The sequence below is a fragment of the Oreochromis niloticus genome, linkage group LG7, assembly GCF_001858045.2.
Source record: "Oreochromis niloticus isolate F11D_XX linkage group LG7, O_niloticus_UMD_NMBU, whole genome shotgun sequence".
Taxonomy (NCBI): domain Eukaryota; kingdom Metazoa; phylum Chordata; class Actinopteri; order Cichliformes; family Cichlidae; genus Oreochromis; species Oreochromis niloticus.
Window position 1 is genome coordinate 33,844,849 of NC_031972.2, and position 20,458 is coordinate 33,865,306.

The window sequence follows — 20,458 nt, forward strand, 5'->3', positions numbered from 1 at the left end:
TTCAGGACAGTGTTAAAATCAACCAAATTATATAAATTGAAGCTGCGTGAGGTAATTAGTTAGTTAGTGCATAACTTTGTTTTCTAAGTGAGATGGCACATGATACTTACGATACCATTCACATTATTTTAATTGTCATTATCGTTGTCAATGCACAGGGCTATTGTGAGTACTCTATGCACTATAAAATATTTTATAGTGCATTTCTACATTATCATATGAAGATAAACATGATAATAAAACTGAATCATTTATTTTTTTCTATTAGAGGAAGATTGAATTTTACTGAAATTTAAATTTGGTTTTACCTTTTTCTTAATATCATGTGGAAAGCAGAACGGGAAGGGTAACCATACTACGTTGATATACCGAAACAAATTAGGCAAATTGCTACATTTAACTGCTCCACAGTCACATTTCCATATCTGTTTTAGTTGTGTAACCAATATATGTTATTCCACGATACCCAAAATTGAGACAAAGGAAAAAGAAGAACCCCATAGTGGTTTGACTGGACTGAAAACACAAAGCTACGGCTGTTGCTGCTTTACCGATCAATACACAGTGTGTGTATGAGTGTATGACAGGTGTAAAGGGAAAGAGGGGAATTGATGACACGCTCTGTCATTCATTAACTCGACCTTGGAGCAGAGAGAGGGAGAAAATAGGAAACACATAAGGGGCATGAAGTCCAAATGCAGAGGCGAGGGAAGTGTGTTAAAGAGGGAGGAGCTGGAGAGGTGGAAAGAGAAGAGGAAAGGAAAACGCAGGAATGGAGAGACAATAAAATGACTGAGAGGGGAGAGAGAATGAAAGAAAAAGAAAGGGAGAAGATGGATGAACAGAATATCAAGAGAAATGTGTGCAAAGAGAAAGACAAAGGGAAAGAGATAGCAGGGCACTTTTCCTCTTTCACCTTCTCTCTCCATTTGCTTGTCTCTGTCAATGAAAACCACAATCCATCAAAGCTTACGGCCACAGCACAGAGGCTACAACACCACCTTCTTTTCCTTTTTAAAGTACAATTTCATCATCTTTCTTCCTTTTTTTTCTTTTTTAATGCTTTATTTAACTTCAAACAGAATTCTGAGCGTCAGCTGACGCAGCTTCTGCTTTCATTGTTTTGCGAGAGCAAAGGTTATGGGGTAATTAAAATATACTAAGTTCAACCTTTGATGTCACCAGAACAAATGATGACAGTTCAACTTCTTTTTTGACGAAAGCGTCAGCCTTCAGGTCTGAAAACTGCAGATCCTCAAGTGGCCATGTGACGCTGGTTGTTAAAATGCTCAGTTTCATGGATGGATAAAAGCACGTACATTTTTATGGACAGTATGACCTTTATGACCTTTATAACAGCTGTACAATCATGCTGTAGAGAGGGCAATAGCGAATTCATGTGTGCTGTTTGTGCCTTTTAGAGTATTTTAATTGATCTGATTGCCAAATATAATGTTTTCCTGTTTGGTGCTATCAAGGAAGATTATGCTTCAATTTTTGTGAGTAAAATTGTAGAATTTTTACTGTCTACCACAAACATGTACTAGACCCCTGCTGGCATTAACTGATAGATTAGCGCTTGATTTTATTCTACACATGTGATCACATCTGGCTCCTAAAATCAAATGTGGTGGCTGGTGAAACGCTAATGTTGAGGCTTCAAAATGTAGAGTCCAGAAACCAATGGTTAACGTCAGTTACATTCATGGGTTATATACAGGCAGCGTGATCTCAATCCTCTACTGACCAGGATCTGTCACTGTGGTAAGAAGATAGGGATGCCTGTGGAAAATCTTACCTTCTAACATTTTGTGTGAAAAATGTGCATTTCAATCCAAACCAAGTAGTTTTGGTGATTAAAACTAACTAAAAACAAAATCTGACAATAAAATGTCCAAAAGATCAAATGAAAAAATAGCAGATCTACAAAGTCCTGAAAGTCTTGTGATTGATGACAGTACCTTCACCTCACTCACACTGCAACCACGTTGATTGCTTTGAATTTTTCCCCAGTGGTTAAAAATGATAACAATTGTTCCTAAATGACAAGTTAAACATGTGAAAGTGTAGATAAAAATGATTTAAATCAAGTCATTTACCTACCCTCCTTCATCACCTGTTAATCAGCATTTGCTTTTTGTGCAGATGTGGTACAGTTCTGTTTCTTTAGCACTTATCCACCCACTTCAGATGAACTCGGCGACCACAAAATGGAGAGAACTCAGCTAATTAGGTCTGATTTACACCTAACAATGTCACATAATTAAATTCATGCTACTCTAGCATGAAAAAACAGAACTGCCATCAGTAGGAGTCATTTGCTAACTTAAAATATTTGATAGATCTTGGGTATATAAAGATGTTTATGTTGTGGGAACAAGTTGGCTAAACTTCAGGTAACTTTCAGGTGTTTTCCTGTTATGCTAATGCATTCGCCAATTACTTGGTTAAACACTCGTTCCCACAAGCTGGATAAATGCTTAAAACATTTGTTCCCACAAGTTTAACCATTCTCAACATAAACAGCTTTGTAGAGCCAAGAGCTAAAACACGTGTTTCACAAGTCAAACAGAGAGACAAAATACTTGTTCCAACAATATGAACAAGTTGTTCCCGCGAGATAAGTAATTTGGTTCGACCAATAGATAAAACATCTTTTTCCACAAGTTCCTTCAACATAATGAAATTTTTCTCACAAGAGAAATACGTTGTTCCCACAGTACTCACAACTTGTTTCTCAAAAAAGAAACAGAGCTTTGTGAACACATAAAATATTTGTTTCTCACAAGATAAACAACTTGTTCCCACAATGACATGTCCGTGAGAAAAATACCTTGATCCCACAAGGTAAATAACTTGTGTGCATTATATCACTGCCTACACATGTAGCTACATGACAGAGTAGATTAGTTTGTACAGAATAGCATTAATGTTTTTCTTGTTCCTATTTATACATTAATGACAACATGTGCAAGAAGGTTTAAAACTCTTGAACAATTCCTTGGATGTTTAATGGAAAGAACTGTGTCATCTGATGTTAACTAAAGGTAACCGTGGAGACAAAGATTTGATTTTAGTTAGTTGAATAGTAGTCTTCTGCTCAGCCGCTTATTGGCACCTTGTTAAATTTCATCTTAAAAAAGCTTTTTAGATTAAGAAAGATCATGGCAAAAATGTATTTCATCAAAGTAATAGTTTGGGTTTTTTTTTTTTTTACAATAAATTACATTTTTATTGAGTATAAACTAGAAAAAGAGGACATAATTTTAAATAACAAACAGATGTGACAATAGCAGCAACTGACAGGAAGTCAAAACTGACCCGCGAGCAAAATGTATGTTACTGATGATAACAAGAGTGGTAACAACCTCTACTGAGATGCCCTTCAGCAAAGTAGCACAGGCCCAGAAGCTCAGAGAAACTGTGTAGAATAAATCACAAACTCTCGCCAGCTGAGTCAGTTTAAAGCCACAATGACACCAACAAATCAACACAAGGGCGACGGAGAGCACAGAAATCCTTGCAAAGCCCAGAAATCCAGCAGGGAAACGAAACTGAGCAGCTACAAAGATGACAATGCAAACAAAGACATCAAAATGCAGCGTGATTCCGACTAATTTTATTTTATAGCTTAAAGTTTATTCTTTGTAGACTGGAGCATGAAGCACTGTAGCACCGAAGGGACAAATCAAAGACAAGGTCCACCCCAGGGGGGAAAAAAATCTCTGTAGAGAAACCAGAGTATACACATCAATGAGGCTTTAATCTGAACATTACTGTCAGTCACAATAACATCATATTGGATAACATTTTGTCCTACTTTTACTATGTTCCTGCCACTGTTCATGAACAAGCAGGTTTTTTTCATTTGTTAAGTTTTAAAATTGAATAAATAAGCATTAAAAAACTTCAGAGAAATAAAGCAGCGCTGTCCTCAGTACCAGCAGAGAGACAAACGCAATACTATCATAGAGTCCAATTGCGTGCACAAAATTATTACTGAAGCCTCCTCAGTATTTAATTAAGGGTTGATGTTAATTTTTTACACTTTTTTATTGAGAAGGTCTCCTCCACAAGGGCTCAAATCTGTCCTTGTGCTCATGACCCCTCAGTCTCTGTTTCCTGCTCTGCTGTCTTTGACAGGTTTGAGCCTGTGACTCTGTCCTTTCTAAAGGAGACTGTTGGTCGTCTTAAGCCTGCAGGGTCTCCAAATGATGCTGTCCCTCCTCGACTTTTAAAAGAGGTGTTACCTACAGTTGGTCCTTTGGTTCTTGAGCTGGTAAACCATAGTCTGATGTCAGGCGTTGTCCCTAAAGATTTTAAGCATGCAGTAGTCAAACCCCTGATTAAAAAACCTGCTCTTGATCCTACGGTTCTTGCAAATTACAGGCCTATCTCCCAACTACCTTTTCTTTCTAAAATTCTTGAAAAGGTAGTTTACAGCCAAATAATGGCCTTCCTGGAAAAGCAAAATGTGTTAGAGGTTTTCCAATCTGGTTTTAAACCCTTTCATAGCAGTGAATCAGCCCTTTTAAAAGTTTTTAATGACATATTTTTAGCAACTGATGCTGGGGACTGTGTTGTTCTTGTGCTTTTAGATTTGACAGCTGCGTTTGATACTGTGGATCATGCCATTTTATTCTCTCGTTTGGAGCACTGGTTGGGCATTAGGGGCACAGCACTGGAGTGGTTTAGGTCCTACTTGCCGGGGCGAACTTTTTGTGTCAGTCTCGGTGACTATGTGTCGTCCTCCGCTCCTCTCTTGTGTGGTGTCCCACAGGGCTCAGTTCTAGGCCCCCTCCTCTTCTCTTTATATCTGCTTCCTCTTGGTTCTGTACTGAGAAAGCACGGCATTGCTTTCCACTTTTATGCTGATGACTGTCAGATCTATGTCCCTCTAAAGAAAAAAGGCAGATACCTTACACAGCCATTACTTCAGTGTCTCGACGACATTAAGGCTTGGATGTCTGTTAACTTTTTAAAATTCAATGATAAAAAGACAGAGGTAATGGTTTTTGGTAGCCCCACTGAGACCCCCAATGTGTATGTAGATTCCTTGGCCCAGTATGTTAAGCCAACTGTCACAAACCTGGGGGTCAAAGTGGACTGTGATCTGAAGTTTGAAAATCAGATTAAGGCAGTGGTAAAATCTAGCTTCTTTCACCTCAGCTGGCAAAAATAAAACCAATTCTTTCACGGCAGCACTTTGAGACAGTGATCCACGCCTTTGTTAGCACTCGACTGGATTACTGTAATGCACTTTATATTGGGGTCAGTGCATCATATATTAGTCATCTACAGAGGGTGCAAAATGCCGCAGCTCGTCTTTTAACTGGCACTCGAAAGTTTGAGCAAATTTCCCCTGTTTTAGCTTCACTTCACTGGCTGCCCATTTCTTTTAGAATTCATTTTAAAATTCTTTTATTTGCTTTTAAAGCTCTCCATGGCCTCGCCCCATCTTATCTCTCTGAGCTGCTACAGCCTAATACACCCACCCGCTCTCTCAGGTCAGCTGATCAGCTGCTCCTGAATCTACCAGGACTGGGCGTAAACTTAGAGGAGATCGTGCTTTTGCTGTAGCAGCTCCAAAACTGTGGAACGAGCTTCCTTTAGAGATTAGACAGGCCAGTTCTTTACCTGTTTTTAAGTCACTCTTGAAAACCCACCTGTTTACCCTGACCTTTGACACCACGTGAGATGTTGGTTTTTATTTTTATTTTATTTTTATTTTTATTTCAGTTGTTTTTAGGTGATTTGATGCTGTTTTATCTTGTTTTTTATTTTAATATAGGGCTGTTTTAATTTTATTTATTATGTGTTTTATTTATTTATCTTTGCTGTTTTCTGTTATTCTATTGTTTTAATGTATTTTCTGTGCAGCACTTTGTTCCTGTGCTGGGTATTTTAAAGTGCTTTATAAATAAAACTGGATTGGATTGGATTAATGTAAAACCTGTATCACGTGAACGGTTCTTTTGCAGGATCCTTAACTGAATCCTATGGAAACCACATGCTGTAAAAAAACTGCAACATCTCAGCAGTTAATGGATTGACCTTACACACAGATATGGACAGAAATAACTTTGCGTGTGGCACAGACAACATTACAAATCTTTTCATCCAATACTTTGGTTTATACACCTGCAAATCCAACACTTTTCCCAACAATTTGGTGTGTTTAGGTTTTCAGTATTTTCATCATATTAGCATATGAGCAAATATGTTAATCTCTCAGTTTAGGAATATAAACTAGTAAAATTAATATGCAATGCTTTCCATTAATGTATAAACATGAAAGCCATTTTTCTGAGGAGCAGAGAGAAAATGTCCGTGAAAATTTCTGAGCTACTTAAGTGAAGCTACAGGGGGTTATAAAAGATGAAGAAGTTAAAGTTTTTGATTAAAACTCTTGAGATGCTGTTTCCCTTCACTTAAGACTGAGATATTTTTAAATTTAATAGCTTGGCACTGTGAGTGGAGAGGTATGGACCTCTCATCCCCGACAACTGCCAGCATCTACTTCCCAAGAGATACGAAGAGAAAACTGAGTAACTTTAGTGAATGAGTGGCAGCGCTGGAGGTCTTCGCTCGGTTGAGGCAATGTCAGTGGATCAGAACATCAGACTGCACAGAAGCTGTCAGACCTACAGAGCTGTGGCCCAATGAAAAGAATCCGAGGTGAATCTTCTCCTCAAGCTCATTTTTCAAGTGAGAGGGAGCTCTGCGACGTAAACGACGACACCGCGTTAAAGATGAAATACCGTTGAGCTGATGAACGAGGCCGCGACCTGCTCGACCCACAATAAAGCCGGAGGGGGACGGAGGTCAAAGAGGACGGATTTATGATCTCCTCCGGCAGCAGCAGCAGCAACTGCGCTGACAAAATGTCAGAGTCCATCTTCAGATACACACAAGCACACACGCTGCCCGACAGTGAGACCAGATATAGACCCTGACCTCTGACCTACCAGTGGAGGAGGAGTAACAGTCTTTCTCCAGCAGAAACGTGAGAGGACAGTTATCTAAGGAGCTTGGAAAGAATGATTATGATTACGACCATGGTTTATATCGTCAGCCACAGCTTTAGCTTTTATAGTGGTTTCAGCATTATTAGTCGCAGTAGTAGCGTAGTTTACAGCATATATAGTATTTTTATATGCATTAGTAGAAGTGGCATTAATACTGCAGACTGCATGAGTAAATTTGCTTTATAGACATTACTGATGTTCTTGGTATGATATTAGAGTCACCTTGTATTAAACATAGCTATTGTGTGCAGTCGGAAAAAAATCAATCTCTCTATGTGTTTAATATCAAACAGTAGTTGACCAAGCAGCACAAAACCCTAAAATGATGATTTTGACTTCCAGCAGTCAGCTCTCCTGTCATGCACAGCTGCTACTACACAGGTGCTGGATTAGCTGGGTCTAAATGCTCTCCGGTGGAGTACAGACTCTCCCAGGGGTTTTAAAAGTGGTATTTAAAGTGTTTTAAACATGGCGAGCCAGGCTGAACCAGACTGTCCCGCTGGTTTTAACAGTAGTGTATTTGTAAGGTTGCCAAAACTAACACGTCTGGTGTGTGAAGTGCACTTTTGCACTCAACATCAAGCTTCACATTCCGTAACCAGCTCTGCTGCATATTGAGCTTTCCTGTGTGTGTGTGGAACGGATGCATTGCTTTTGCTTCTAAAAGCAGTGTCCTCACAACAACATGGAAATCCCTACGTTTTCAACATGAATGCGTATGCTGAAAACGTAGGGATTTCCAATTTATTTTAATATTTAATATATAATATAAAATATTTAATATATTTAATATAAGTCCTAATTTTGTAACAATATAGCTGTCTGACAAAATCACTGTTTTGTCTTTGATAGTCTAGTACTTTGGGTATGTGAAAAGCCTCAGTTATTTATGGACTGTCTTTCAAATCCTTGGCAACCTCCAGTCGCTATGGACAAATGTATGTTCTTTGATCGGTTTGCGAGCTGTTGCTCAAGTTTGTTGCCTGCCGCTAAGTGAAATCAGTCGCAAAGAAGGTGCTACAACAGAGAATTCCTTGTGTTTCATTTGGTCATTAGCAGAATGCTAAGATGGAAGATGTCAACATGCTCCCGGACACACTAACTACTTTGCTGAGTATTAGTCAAACTGTGAAAAGTGCAAATCAAGCTGGACAAAGTAAAAGCTGTGCCATACCACTGCAACCAAGACAATGTTCAGAAGACCTCATTTCAAAGTCTCAAAGACGAATGTTCTTTGTTTCCTGTTGTGAGTAGTGGGCCAGCATCTTCCATGCAAACTACAATCGACTGAGGCAGTCTATTTGTGACCAAAGCAATCTGAAGAAGTTGCTGGTGCAGCACCATATACCTCTTTGCAAGCTTTTTCATCTAACAACTCTCAGCTTCCCGCAGCCACCCACAACCTGGTCAACAAGCGCTTGCCAGGGTATCAAGGCTGTTTTGACTGGGACCTAAAATGAACCATCAAGGAGAAAGTTTTAAAGTACTTGTGGTTATAAGGTCCTGTTATCGACTACACTGATGCTTCACAGTTGACAGCTCTTTAGTGAACAATGCCAGTTACGTACATAACAAATGCTGCCTCGCTTTCATCATGCTAACTTTCTGGGGAAACAAAAAACCACGGCAGGATGACAATATTTCATTATCATTAGAAGTACAGACAAACAGCTGTGTTCAATATTAGAGTGTTAGAGTCACGGAATATAAATAATTCACATGTTTAATATTGTTAGTTGTACTGTTTTTAATTAGAAATGAAAGGCAACTATCCTTTTCTTCTCTATGTCAAATCAGTCCAATAACGCTGCTGTTGTTGTCATTATATTAAAAACTACAAGCTGAAGATTTATATGCCACCCCACTCTTTTAATCCTGTTTGTCCATAAAGATGATTATTTTCCTCCACTTTATAGAAGCACTGATTGATGACGAGATAGTGAATCTAATTAAATTTTCCTGCCACGGGCGATGCGACGGCGAACAGGAAGCGATGCTCACCGACTGTAAATCAGCGAGCTGGAGCTCCTCGTCAGGACAGAGCGACTTATTAAAGTAAGTTTAGACATGACTGAGTCAAGTGATTAGAGGAATCAGTTGAGCGGCTGTGATGAGCTGATGATGCTGCAAGAGTATCACAACAGACATGCACACACAGCCAGCTCAGCTCTCAGGAGATTCAGTCTCATTGTTGTATCGAGCAAAATAATGAACCTAAAAGTAATTCTGCTTTCTGACAGACTCAGCAGAAGATCCAGAAGATGAGTTTCTGTTACCGTTGATGCTGCTCCTGTCAATTGGGTTGGTGTCAGATGGCCAGTAGGCGTGTTCTCCTCCTCGACCTGAAAGGCGAGAAAGAAGAAGGAGTATCACTAAGGAAAAGGGATAAATGAAGAGAAAATGGGCTCAGAGTAATTTTGTGGATGGAACACCTGAATCTGACAGAGAGATTGCTTCCTTCTTAGGAAATAAATTGCCGTCCTAAGGCACATGTCATGTTGTGCATGCGCTCTCTGTGTATGTGTGTGTGCACTTTCTCCTAAGAGTGCATTTAGACCAAATCCTCAGGTTTTATCCACCCACCTGGATCCTGACACTGGATTGGATGTTTAGAATGGTTTCCATAGTAACGACATACAGACAAATTGGAGATGGTTATTGAAGTGGTTCAAGGCTGGATCATCAAAATGGCAAAGCCAGCAGCTTTAAATCATCCACTTAAACTTGATTTGAAGAGGCTTAGATTTTTGTTTTTGTTTTGTCTTTTTGTCTTTCAGAGGTCCATGTGTATGTGTTCTTATTACTTTTGTGCTAACATGATAGATGTTCTAAAATGGAGTTTAATTAACTAACACAAAGTAGATTTATACCTAAAGTCATTTGGTATTATAAACTTTTTGCTTTCTGGGTAAATAATGATGCTGCTATCTATGCTTGCCAGTTTACACTCTGAAACCTGGATTTATGCCCAATGCAGTTGGTGTTATGAAGGAGTGGCTAGAGAGCTGTTCTGTTGGATTGTGTATTACTTGCAGACATTCATTGAGACGACGCCAAAAGTTATGGAAAGATATGAATAAAATTTTAACGAATGTGGGGCTTGGTCCAGCTTAGAAGTGGTTTAGGCCCCAGGTGCAAAGACCAGTTGACTCGTCAGTGGTAACCACCCTTTACTAGGGATGTGTAAATATGTATTTCTCGACCAGCTGGTGAGTGTTTGCTTGCTGTCCCTGTACACGTCTTGGTCACAAAGAGGTATACACAGCTTGAAAAGCTCCTTGTGATTGCTTTGGTTGCTATCCAGACTTCTCTGCAATCATTTACCAAGTACTCACTATACAATAGTGAACCTGTTAAGAGTGTGACACAAACTGGAAAAATAAAATGTTGACCTTCAAGTTCTTCAATTCTAGTTTGTATCACTATTTTTTTCAAGTTGCACTTTCGCTCAATGGTTAGTTAGCAAGTGTCTGCAAACAATTTGGCGTCTTTCATGGAAACTAAAGGTAACCAAGGCAATCTGCAAGTGACCAAAGCAATCACAGGGGGGTTCGGATGTTGCCAAGGGGTTGCTGTTGTTAAAAAACGACAGATATTTCTCCTGAAATTCCTTCTGAAAAATTTGAACACAACACCATTCGGTCTCGAGACCTGTTTGAATAAGACTTGACTTTTGGAGTCATTCCAGACCTGGATCGAGGAATTTTTGGAATGATTATTTACCACTTCAATATAGAACAAAATTGGAAAGACAATACTTGTCTTCACAAATATGCAGGGAATTAAAAAACGATAAACTGGGAGACACTGACATAGCCAATGTCACCAAGTTCTCGCAATCTGGGATCCTTCTGAATTCGGGGACTCATGTATCTCAAATAACTGCATCTTACTAAACAGTGATGTAACTATCGGGCAGATTAGGTAAAGGACAAAAAAGTTCTCTATGATTGTTCTCTCATTGGACAATTTAAAGTTCAAAATTTAAACTTCTACACTTAGTGTGACTCTCATTACGTTTTCTGATTAAAGTTAACAACTTAAAACAAAATGTTCTGCCACATTGTCATTTCCAGTGCCTAAAGCCTAATCAGTGTCACAAATGCAAAACAACCTATCAAATCCACCACACAAATCCACAAAAACGAGAGAATGTAACCTTCACTGGCTGATGCACTAAGAACATCAGAAACAGCCAACTAAAGCCAGTTTATTGACTTAGTTTCTGCCTCAGAGTTAAATAAATGTAGATGGTAATCCTGAACCCAGTCTTCTATATGCAATAGTATTCACTTTCTGAACTGCTCAGACAGAATCAATACTTTAATTATATAAAGATAATTATACAAAGATAATCTAACAGCATTTCTCTATTATTGACATATTATATGTTGTTTTTGTAATTTTCATAGCTTTGAAAGTTTGTGTATGGACACAGTCAGTTCCTGTGTTTATTAGCTACAAAACCAATGCAGTCAGCTAAGTTGTTCTCATGACGGCAGAGCAATGCAGGCACACAGCTCAAGTAAAATGTGCTTATATCATCCAATTCTTTGTCTAATTTTTGTGTTGTTCTTCATATTATTAAACTACACTGTGGGGAAAATATTTAAAAGACTAATTTGTCAAATAATCAACTGTTGTTTGAATATCTAGTAAAGGCTGAGCCAACAGGAACTTTTTAGAGCTGGTGCCAATAATGATATTGATATACTGGCAGGTTACACCCCTATTAGTAATGTAATGAGAATTCAGTGCTGGCAGTTTTGTGTACTGTTCCACAGAGTAGTTGGTATGTATAGACACGGCCACAGACAGTTATTTAAAATGAAAAAAGCTGCTGTTCAATCTGTGTTGCCAATACTTGAGTAAGGAAATGTAGGATATTTTTGCTGAGGTAAGATAATTTTTATTCATAAAGTAAGTGTTCCTCAGTGTGGTTTCTTTTGGGTATACAATTTTAGGTGTTGCTCCAAAATGGATGTGGATGGAAGACGTTGACTTAACAATACATTTATATGGGTCGCTTTTATAGTCTGCCTCATTTGCATGACCACTACATTGGTGAAAAATGTTTCTGAATAGTCATTTTTGTGTTTTTTCCCTAGTTTATGAAGCAGCAGGCGAGGCCAATATGTGAATGCGGAGCACTGAGGAGGAACTTTAAAGAGGAAGTAGATCATCACGCGGGCTGCCAGAGAAGACAGACTGGAAACTGATGAAAGAGATTTTCAAAACCTCAGCACTGTCGCTCCCATCAGGAAACTGAAGCTACAGACCCCCATATTTCAAATTCACTTAAAGTCACATTTTAAAAGCTGATTTCTTTCTCTGGTACCATCGGGCAGCAGCAGCCAGGCTCACTTTCAGTTTGTTGAAATATAAAAAATGTTGGAATTGTTTGTGTTTTTCAATCTACACAACCCAGTTTTCATTAAAGTAGGATTTTAAAATCTTTAATCAATTCTTTTTCTTCAGTCTGCCAGTGCGATTGTATTTATGGCTATGTGTGAGTGAAAGCGTGTAAATGTGTTTACAGAGTATAAGGTCCACAGAAACAGGGCCAGGCATCAATCTTCCCTCCTCCCCTGACAACACCTCTGATTTATATGGAGAGGGACCACAGAGTGTACATGTGCACATACCACATACACACAACTGTCAGTGACAAACAGCACCATTTAACACCCTGACACATGAGCTAAGTCCCAACGCCTAAAGCGCTTCGCTGCACTTAAGTCCAGATGCACTAAAAATTCCCAGGACAAAGAGGGTCTGAGGTCCGTTCTGTTTCTGTTACACTGAACTAAGTACTGGAAATCTGGTGAAAGTCAGACTGGAGGACAGCCCAGTTCATTAACCTACATCAGTTTATTGGCAACCCATCTAGGGTTAAGGATTTGTGTTTAACCACACACTGAACAGGCATATATTCATAAACTAGAAGATTTTACCTTTTAAATAATGATTCACACAATTTGGCATTTTGTTAAAATCTTTTCTAGTTCTAGCTGGAGAAAAATACTGTAGAAAAGATACAGGGATACACAGAAGGTTCATGGATATAATGAAGGAGGATATGTGGTTGATGTGACAGAGGAGGACACAATGGGTGGGTGAGGTGGAGGCAGTGGCCACCTTTAACAGGAGGAGCCGAAAGGTTTAAGAACAACTGGGGACAGTGAATGTTGACCAAACCTAATGTTGAGACATTAAACATGAACCTGGCTAATCTAGCAAACATGATTTCAACCAACTAAAATAACACTCTCAGTCATCTAACAGTGGGTGTGCTCTTTGCATATAACCACAGGTTACATGCAAATAACCAAATCTTTGCATATAACTTGTTTTTGACTGAATGAAATATTTTGATATGAGCTGTGAAATCAATCAAAATCAAATTAAACAAACTTTTCAATGAACATGAACAATGAACAGAGATTATTGCATATCTAGTCTCAAAGCAGCAAGCTGTTAAAGCAGCCAATCACAGCTCACGCTCAGTGGTGGTTTATCTGTTTCAGAAGTGCAAAGTTGATGCAGTTCTTTTTATCTATAACAACACACCATGGGAGCCCAGTCCTTGAAAATGGTGAAATGCCCTCTTCAGTTAAAGACTAACTCAAGAAAGCCCAACTGGAGACCTCAGCCTTCATTCAATCCAGTCATTTGAATGATGCGACTCAGTGGACATAGGTGGTGTTCCAATGGGGCAAAGAATGCATCGATGCCTATATGATGCCACATCGTTCTGCAAAGCACTGAACTAATCAGTCAAATATGAGTGTGCTTACTTTTGTAGTTAATTATTATGTTTAACTGATTATTATTGTGATAAAGACTGAAGTCAGTCTCATTGTGAGAAATGTCCAAAAATTTTAAACTTTTACTTTAGTACAACATTAAGCACTTCTGAAAGAATATTCACATTTTACTTTAACAGATGACTGTTTCCAGTCTTCGTGTCCTCATGGAGGAAGTTGGTGTTTGGTGTTGGTGTTTTCTGTGTGCCTTTTTTCTTTCTCTCTTGTTTTGTTCTTGTCCAAAATCCTTTGTGTATTATATCCAATGTTTCTCCTCTGCACGTGTCCAAACCATTTCAACCTTGTCTCTCGAACTTTGTGTCCAAAATGCTCAACCTGAGCTGCCTCTCTGATGGTCTCATTTCCTATCCTGTCTATTCTGGTCACTTGCAGTTAAAGTCTTAGCATCTTCAACTCTGACACCTTCACCTCATATCAGATATCAGTATCATCTTGTAAACCTGACACTCATTTTCATGTCTATCACCATAACAAACAAGAAGGGGCTCAGAGAAGATCCTTAATATAATCCCACCCTCACCTTGAACCTATCTGTTACTACACCACACCTCACCACTGTGGCACTGTCCTTGTACATGTCTTGTATCACCTTTAAATACTTCTCTGCCTCTCCTGACTTCCTCATGCAGTTCCTCTCTTAGCACCCTATCAGCTGCGTTCTCCAAATCCCCAAAAGACACAGTGCAACTTCTTCAGACCTTCTACATTTTTCACAAGCATGAAGTCGCATGGCTTCATCACCTCACTACTTAACCAAGCTTCAACAGTTCTTTCTCATAGCTTCAAGTTATGAGTCATCAAATCTATCCCTCTGTAGTTACTACAGCTCTGAACATCACCTATGTTCTATGTGTTAAAGAATATGTTTAAAATGTCCACTGCCCTGTCTCCTACACAGCTCTATAACTGCACAGGTATGTCATCTGGACCAACCAAGATTTTCCACTCTTCATCCTCTTCATAGCTGCCCTCTCTTTCTCCTTACTAATACGCTACACTTCATGATTCAATAACTGTCTTTCATCTGTTCTCTCTTTTTCATTTTCTTCATCAAGCAGCTCCTCAAAGTACTCCTTGCATCCCAACACACGTTCTTCACTCATCAATACGTTTCCATCTCTATCCTTGACCCCCCCTAACCTGCTGCACATGCTTTCCAGCTCGATCGCTCTAGCTACTCCTTCCTCAGCATCCATATAACTCTATAATGTTAAAAAAGAAAAATAAAGCAGAAGAGACTTCATCATGTACACCACAAACAATGTGATGTAAGCTTTTTCAGTCAGATCCTCCCCTCGCTCATCATGTCTGGTTTTAAATTAATAATGACAAAGGCAAAAAGCACTGAGTCTGAACTTTGAGAATGGGACTTGACTGACCAGTGGGCCACAGTGGCTGTCTTTGTTTCTGAGAATCTGTTTTGGACTGATACCAACATTCATTACAAATAAAATCCAACATAAAGAAATGCTCTCCAGGCTGCAGTGAGATAACAAAGTTTAGTGTTGGAAATAAAAGTTTTGCAGATTCATTAACACCGTGTGCTCTTCTGCTTACTGTTTGTTGCTGGTGATGAATAGAAACCTGTGAACAGCGCATTAATTATGCCTGAGTTAATTTGATGAACTTAAATGTAGTAAACACATCTTTCCCATCACCTCTCATATGTCTAGATTAATAATTATAAAAGCTCCCCTCTCTCCCGCTTTTATTTTGCTGTCAGAAGAAAAATTATTTTTCGCAACACTTAATAAACACTTTAATTCAGCTCAAGATGGGGTTGTTTGATTACAGTGAAAAATTAATTCAGACATGAAGAAAACTGGGTAAATTTCTCTTTTTACATTTGTCTTCTCAGTCTGTTTGTCTTTTGTTAAGTGATTTGTCCACACAAGTCTTAGGATGCTGGGATCTCCCTTCAAGGAGAACGGGAGGCAGAGTTGCTTGCAGTTGGAAAATAAAGTTTTGTTGTTTGGTATTTGGTTGCCATCAACACAAACAGGAGCTGAAGCAATACTGCCCGGAGACAACTCTTAACTCCTAAGTGCCTGATTACTGCAATTTACATAAAATTGGCACTTGGCGGAGATAGACCTCATTCATTTGAATGCAAAGACATGATACACATACTTAAATTTTTCCATAATATCTCATGCATAAAAAATCTTTAGCCCCGATTCTGTGATGTGTAAAGTCTTCTCAGAATTACAAACATGCTATGTCTGAGTGATGCTGATGAGCTCGTCCATGAGCAAACCCAAAAACATTAACAGTCCTTAATTTAGTGCTAAATGCAGAACTTAAAGTCCTCCTCACATATAAAGGACTCAATGATCAAACCCTATCATATTTTAATGACCTTATAGTACCACATTAGCATTTTGCACTCAGACTGCATGCTGACTAGATGTTCTTACAGTTTCTAGAAACATAATGGGAAGCAGTGCTTTGAGAAGAAGTGCCAAAAAAAGCAGTTCAACTAGTCACCACTTGACGCTGACTCTAAAAATAGGTCAGTCCACAAAGACTCCCATGTTAAAATGTCCAACAAGAGAAATCAACATGCTTACAGCATGTCTTTGAACTCTACAAACAGCTTACTCAATCATAACAACTGCAAGTGATTTTTTTTCACTGAACTGATTTTTCAGTTCACTGAACTAGACTTTCTCAGCCGTGTTTATGCTGTTTGTGCCCTTTTGGAGCCTCTTTAGTGGAATCATTTGACAAATAATAAGGCTTGCTCTGCAGTTAATTACACTAACAGACTCTCCAAGAAATCTGTGCTTTAGTTTTGGTGAGTAGCCTATAATTCTAGAATTTTATTGGCCTGTTCCTCATTAACTCTTATATTTCTTTTTGTGTGCCTTGTACCAGTACAGTTTATGAATAGCTTGTTTGCATTATTAACAGTCTACTATCTTGTTCAAATATCTATACAGTAGCGGTTTTTGATACGGGCGACACGGGCGGTTGCCCGTGGCATCGCGGACATTGGCAAAAAAAAAAATAAAATTTTTTTTTGCTCATACTCATGCTGCCCCGACATCAGCCAGCGCATATTGGGAATGTCATAGGCATCAATCGGTTTTCTATCGCCCATTTGCTGGGACTAAGGGCGCCCTCGTTTGCGAGGTGCGCCTGCTGCTTGCGGCACAGAGAGGAGAGGGCGGGGCGGCGGGGGATTCTCTGGCTTTCTGGAGCAGCATCTAATAACCAACTCGCAAAATAAAATAAAATAAAAACAAACCAACAAACACGAAAACACCGGACATTATGATACAGACTTATAATTTGCACCGATGTTTTTTCGAAATTCTATACGCGAAAAGTGAGCGCGAGAGCCCTCGGTGCGCCTGCTCGCTGCGGAAGTCAAAGTAAACTTTATTGCTATATACAGTCCAGTATATAGAGAGACGACGAGGCTCCAGTTACAGCAGTGCAAGTAAACAAACAATAAATATAAGAAGAGTAAGAAAATAAATCTACACTTTAGGACTCGGGGTAAAGGGATCAATAACAATTTAACATTTATAATTTACAGTTTGATGATTTAAAGTCTCACACACAACCCGTCGAAAGGGGAGGGGGGCTGCTTCTTCCAAATAGAGCACATTTCATTCATAATGTTGTAAATCCAAGACCATTATGTATTCATGATCTGAATCCTGGGTTGTGCAAAATCCCAGAAATAAACCCTAGACAAAGTGAATCTGTGAACTAAGGTGTAGGTCTGTTAGGTTATGTTGTGGTGATCCTCGGGTTGAGGGATGGGTGTTCATACTGGAGTGCAAAATTAAAACCAATGGAAGATGGACAAGTAAAGGTTCAAAGCCATCAGGTGCTCAGTTTAGAAAAAACAGAGAAGAAGAGGAGGAGAAACGAGCAAAAGATACAGGTAAGCAGATGTGTCATTGGATAATGGCAGGTCATCCTGAAACAATCAGAATCAGAATATTTTATTAATCCCTAAGGAAATTATGTGGGTTACAGTTGCTCCAAGAAGAAATTCTAAAAATAGTAACAGTAACAGACTAAACTCCAAACAATACATTATGTTACAGATTTTACACATTTAAGAAATAGCACTAATATATACAGATCACACAGTTCTAAATATCAAGGATTAACAGAGGTGATTATAAATAAATATCAAGAAAATTGACAAGAATATTACAAAGTAGAAAAGAGTGTGTGTAAAAAGGATGTAACTATTGCAGTGTTCACACTGTGTTAGATGGAGGAGTTGTACAGGGAGATGGCCACGGGTAGGAATGATTTCCTGTGTCGGTCAGTGGTGCTTTTTGGTAATCTCAGTTTCTCACTGAACGCTCCTGTGACTAGCCAGCATGTCATGGAGTGGGTGGGAGGTATTATCCAACATTGTCCTTATCTTGGACAACATCTGCCTCTCACACACCACCAATGGCTGTTTGGTAGCGGTTTGCACACTATGCATACTCTCTCTCTCTCTCTTCATATGTGTGTGTGTGTGTGTGTGTGGGGGGGGGGGGGGGGGGGGGCAGAGGGAGTGTTCGCCCAGGGCACCAAACAGGCTAGGACCGCCACTGTATCTATAGTCTATATCTGAGTACTTTCTGCATACCTTTTCAGTTGGGGCATCCATTTTTTGGACTGCCCTCCCTGAGCAGGTCAGATTGGCTCCTTCTCGTCTTTTAAATTCCTCTTACAGACAGATTTCTATAAGCTGACCTTTACCGTGCCTCCATTTTGAGTTTTGTTCTGTTCTTTATCATCATCTTTTCCAAGTAATCACTTTAATTATTTCATATTTTGTTTTAATTGACCTGTTTTCCATTTTTAATTATCTTCATTCCTCACTTTTAATTTCCTAGCACTGCTATTACCTCCCTACCTAACATTGTTTCACCTTTATATTTTTAAACGTATTATCATTGGGAGTTTTTTTTCTATCTTGTCTTCAAAGCACCTTATTAGTTTGTTTTGAAAGGTGTTATATAAATATGTTTATTATTTATTATTCTTTGCTAGTTTCACTGTATAAATACATGCTCATGTGTTAACCGAAAGCCAGGAAAATGTTAACACTAATACTTAAAAGTACAAAGCCTGGAAACCAGTTAGTGATGTCACAATGGCTACATGCATGTACAGTCTGAGCCTCATCCTGAAAAGCTTATAAAATCTCTGTCAGTGTAGAGTTTGTGAGTTCAGCTCTATATCTTTGAACTCTGTGAATCGGGTTTTCAGTTCAATTGAATGTCATGCCACGATTTCAGGAGTATGTAATATTTTACCACTTGTTGCAAAGACAGACAAATAAAACTTAAATAAACTTGTGAGAGATGAAGATTAATCGTAATCAAAACATGATTTGAAGATCAAATAACACGAGTATAATTTTGAGATTGAACTCAAAATGAAAAATAACTGCTCAGATGAAAGTTAAAATGACTGTTTACTGGAGATTGAGGATGATTCAGACCTTCAGACATGATTTGCCTTGAAGTCAGACAGTCTGATGAGAAACCACTTTGAAGATGAAAAAGTTTACCTTGATCGTTGGCCATCTTGTCTGGATGCTCCACTGAAAAAGCAACAGAGAGTGTGAGCAAATTTATAAAATATGAAACAAAGGAATACATTTGCAGGTAAAGCAGGAACGGATGTTCAGTCACACACACTCGGATGCACCTTTGGCTGTCCTGAAGTGGATGGCCTCGGATAGAGGGCCGACTCCTTTGGCATTTTTGGCTTGAATCCTGAAGTAGTAAACAGTGTCGAGGTTCAGATCCACAACCTGATGGGTTAGCCGGTCGCCACTAATTGCCTCCATCACCCAGTCGTCTATCGGCACGTTCTTATCCAGTGTGTAATACAGAATGTAACCTGTCAAACGAGTTGTAATTATATGAGTAGTAATACATGTTTTTAAAAAATAGTCATCTTTTTAATCTATGAACATCTACTGGTGAACCACTTGGGGGTAGAGTTAGGTTACATTTGAGTTAGATGCTAAAAAACAGTTTCCGAAGATAGAACAGTGTCATATAAAAACAAGCCTTTTGCATACATAACAGTTCTTCTGTTAGAACAGGTGGATGTGATCTCAACTGCAACTGGACCCATAATTCTAACAGGTTAACGGCATTAGTGAATTTTTTTTTTGCAAGTGCGTCGCAGAAAGGTGATGCAAAATATGAATAATTATGGTGAAAAATCGGAGAACTACGATCTGATACCTGGAATGTTTGGGTACATGCCATTTAGAAGCAAATCTTAAAAACATTTAGGAAAACACAAAACATTTAGGATGTAAAACAGAAACAAGTAGAGGGTTTAAAAATATGCGATCTGTGTTTCTGAGTGTAAGGCTGTGTTGTGCTGTTATGCCTGCAGGGAGCGTTTGATTCGTCCTCGGGGACGCTGCAGGAACAGTGGAGCTCGTTAAAACAGACGGGTTTACAGCCGAGCTGATCGCCCAGAGGAAGAGAGATGGAACAATGGAAGATATTGTGTTAGGTGTGTGCGTTTGGATACACAAAGGAGCTGGATTCATGTAGTCCTGAACAGCGTGTTGATGTTTTCTACCTTCAGACTAACTGATGAACCTTAAGCTGA

At 39.0% G+C, this 20,458-nt stretch overlaps 1 protein-coding gene across 2 annotated transcripts in view; it reads right to left on the reverse strand.

Annotated features, from left to right (window-relative positions):
* The window catches only part of dcc (DCC netrin 1 receptor), a 324,319-nt gene that overhangs the window by 52,400 nt on the left and 251,461 nt on the right, over positions 1–20,458 (reverse strand). For both annotated transcript variants that reach the window (XM_025909079.1, XM_019361335.2), the window contains exons 20-22: positions 19,532–19,726; positions 19,392–19,424; positions 9,305–9,370 (exon numbers count right to left, since the gene is read on the reverse strand). In XM_025909079.1, coding sequence (XP_025764864.1) covers positions 9,305–9,370; positions 19,392–19,424; positions 19,532–19,726 — 294 coding nt within the window. The remainder of the gene's footprint in view (positions 1–9,304; positions 9,371–19,391; positions 19,425–19,531; positions 19,727–20,458) is intronic.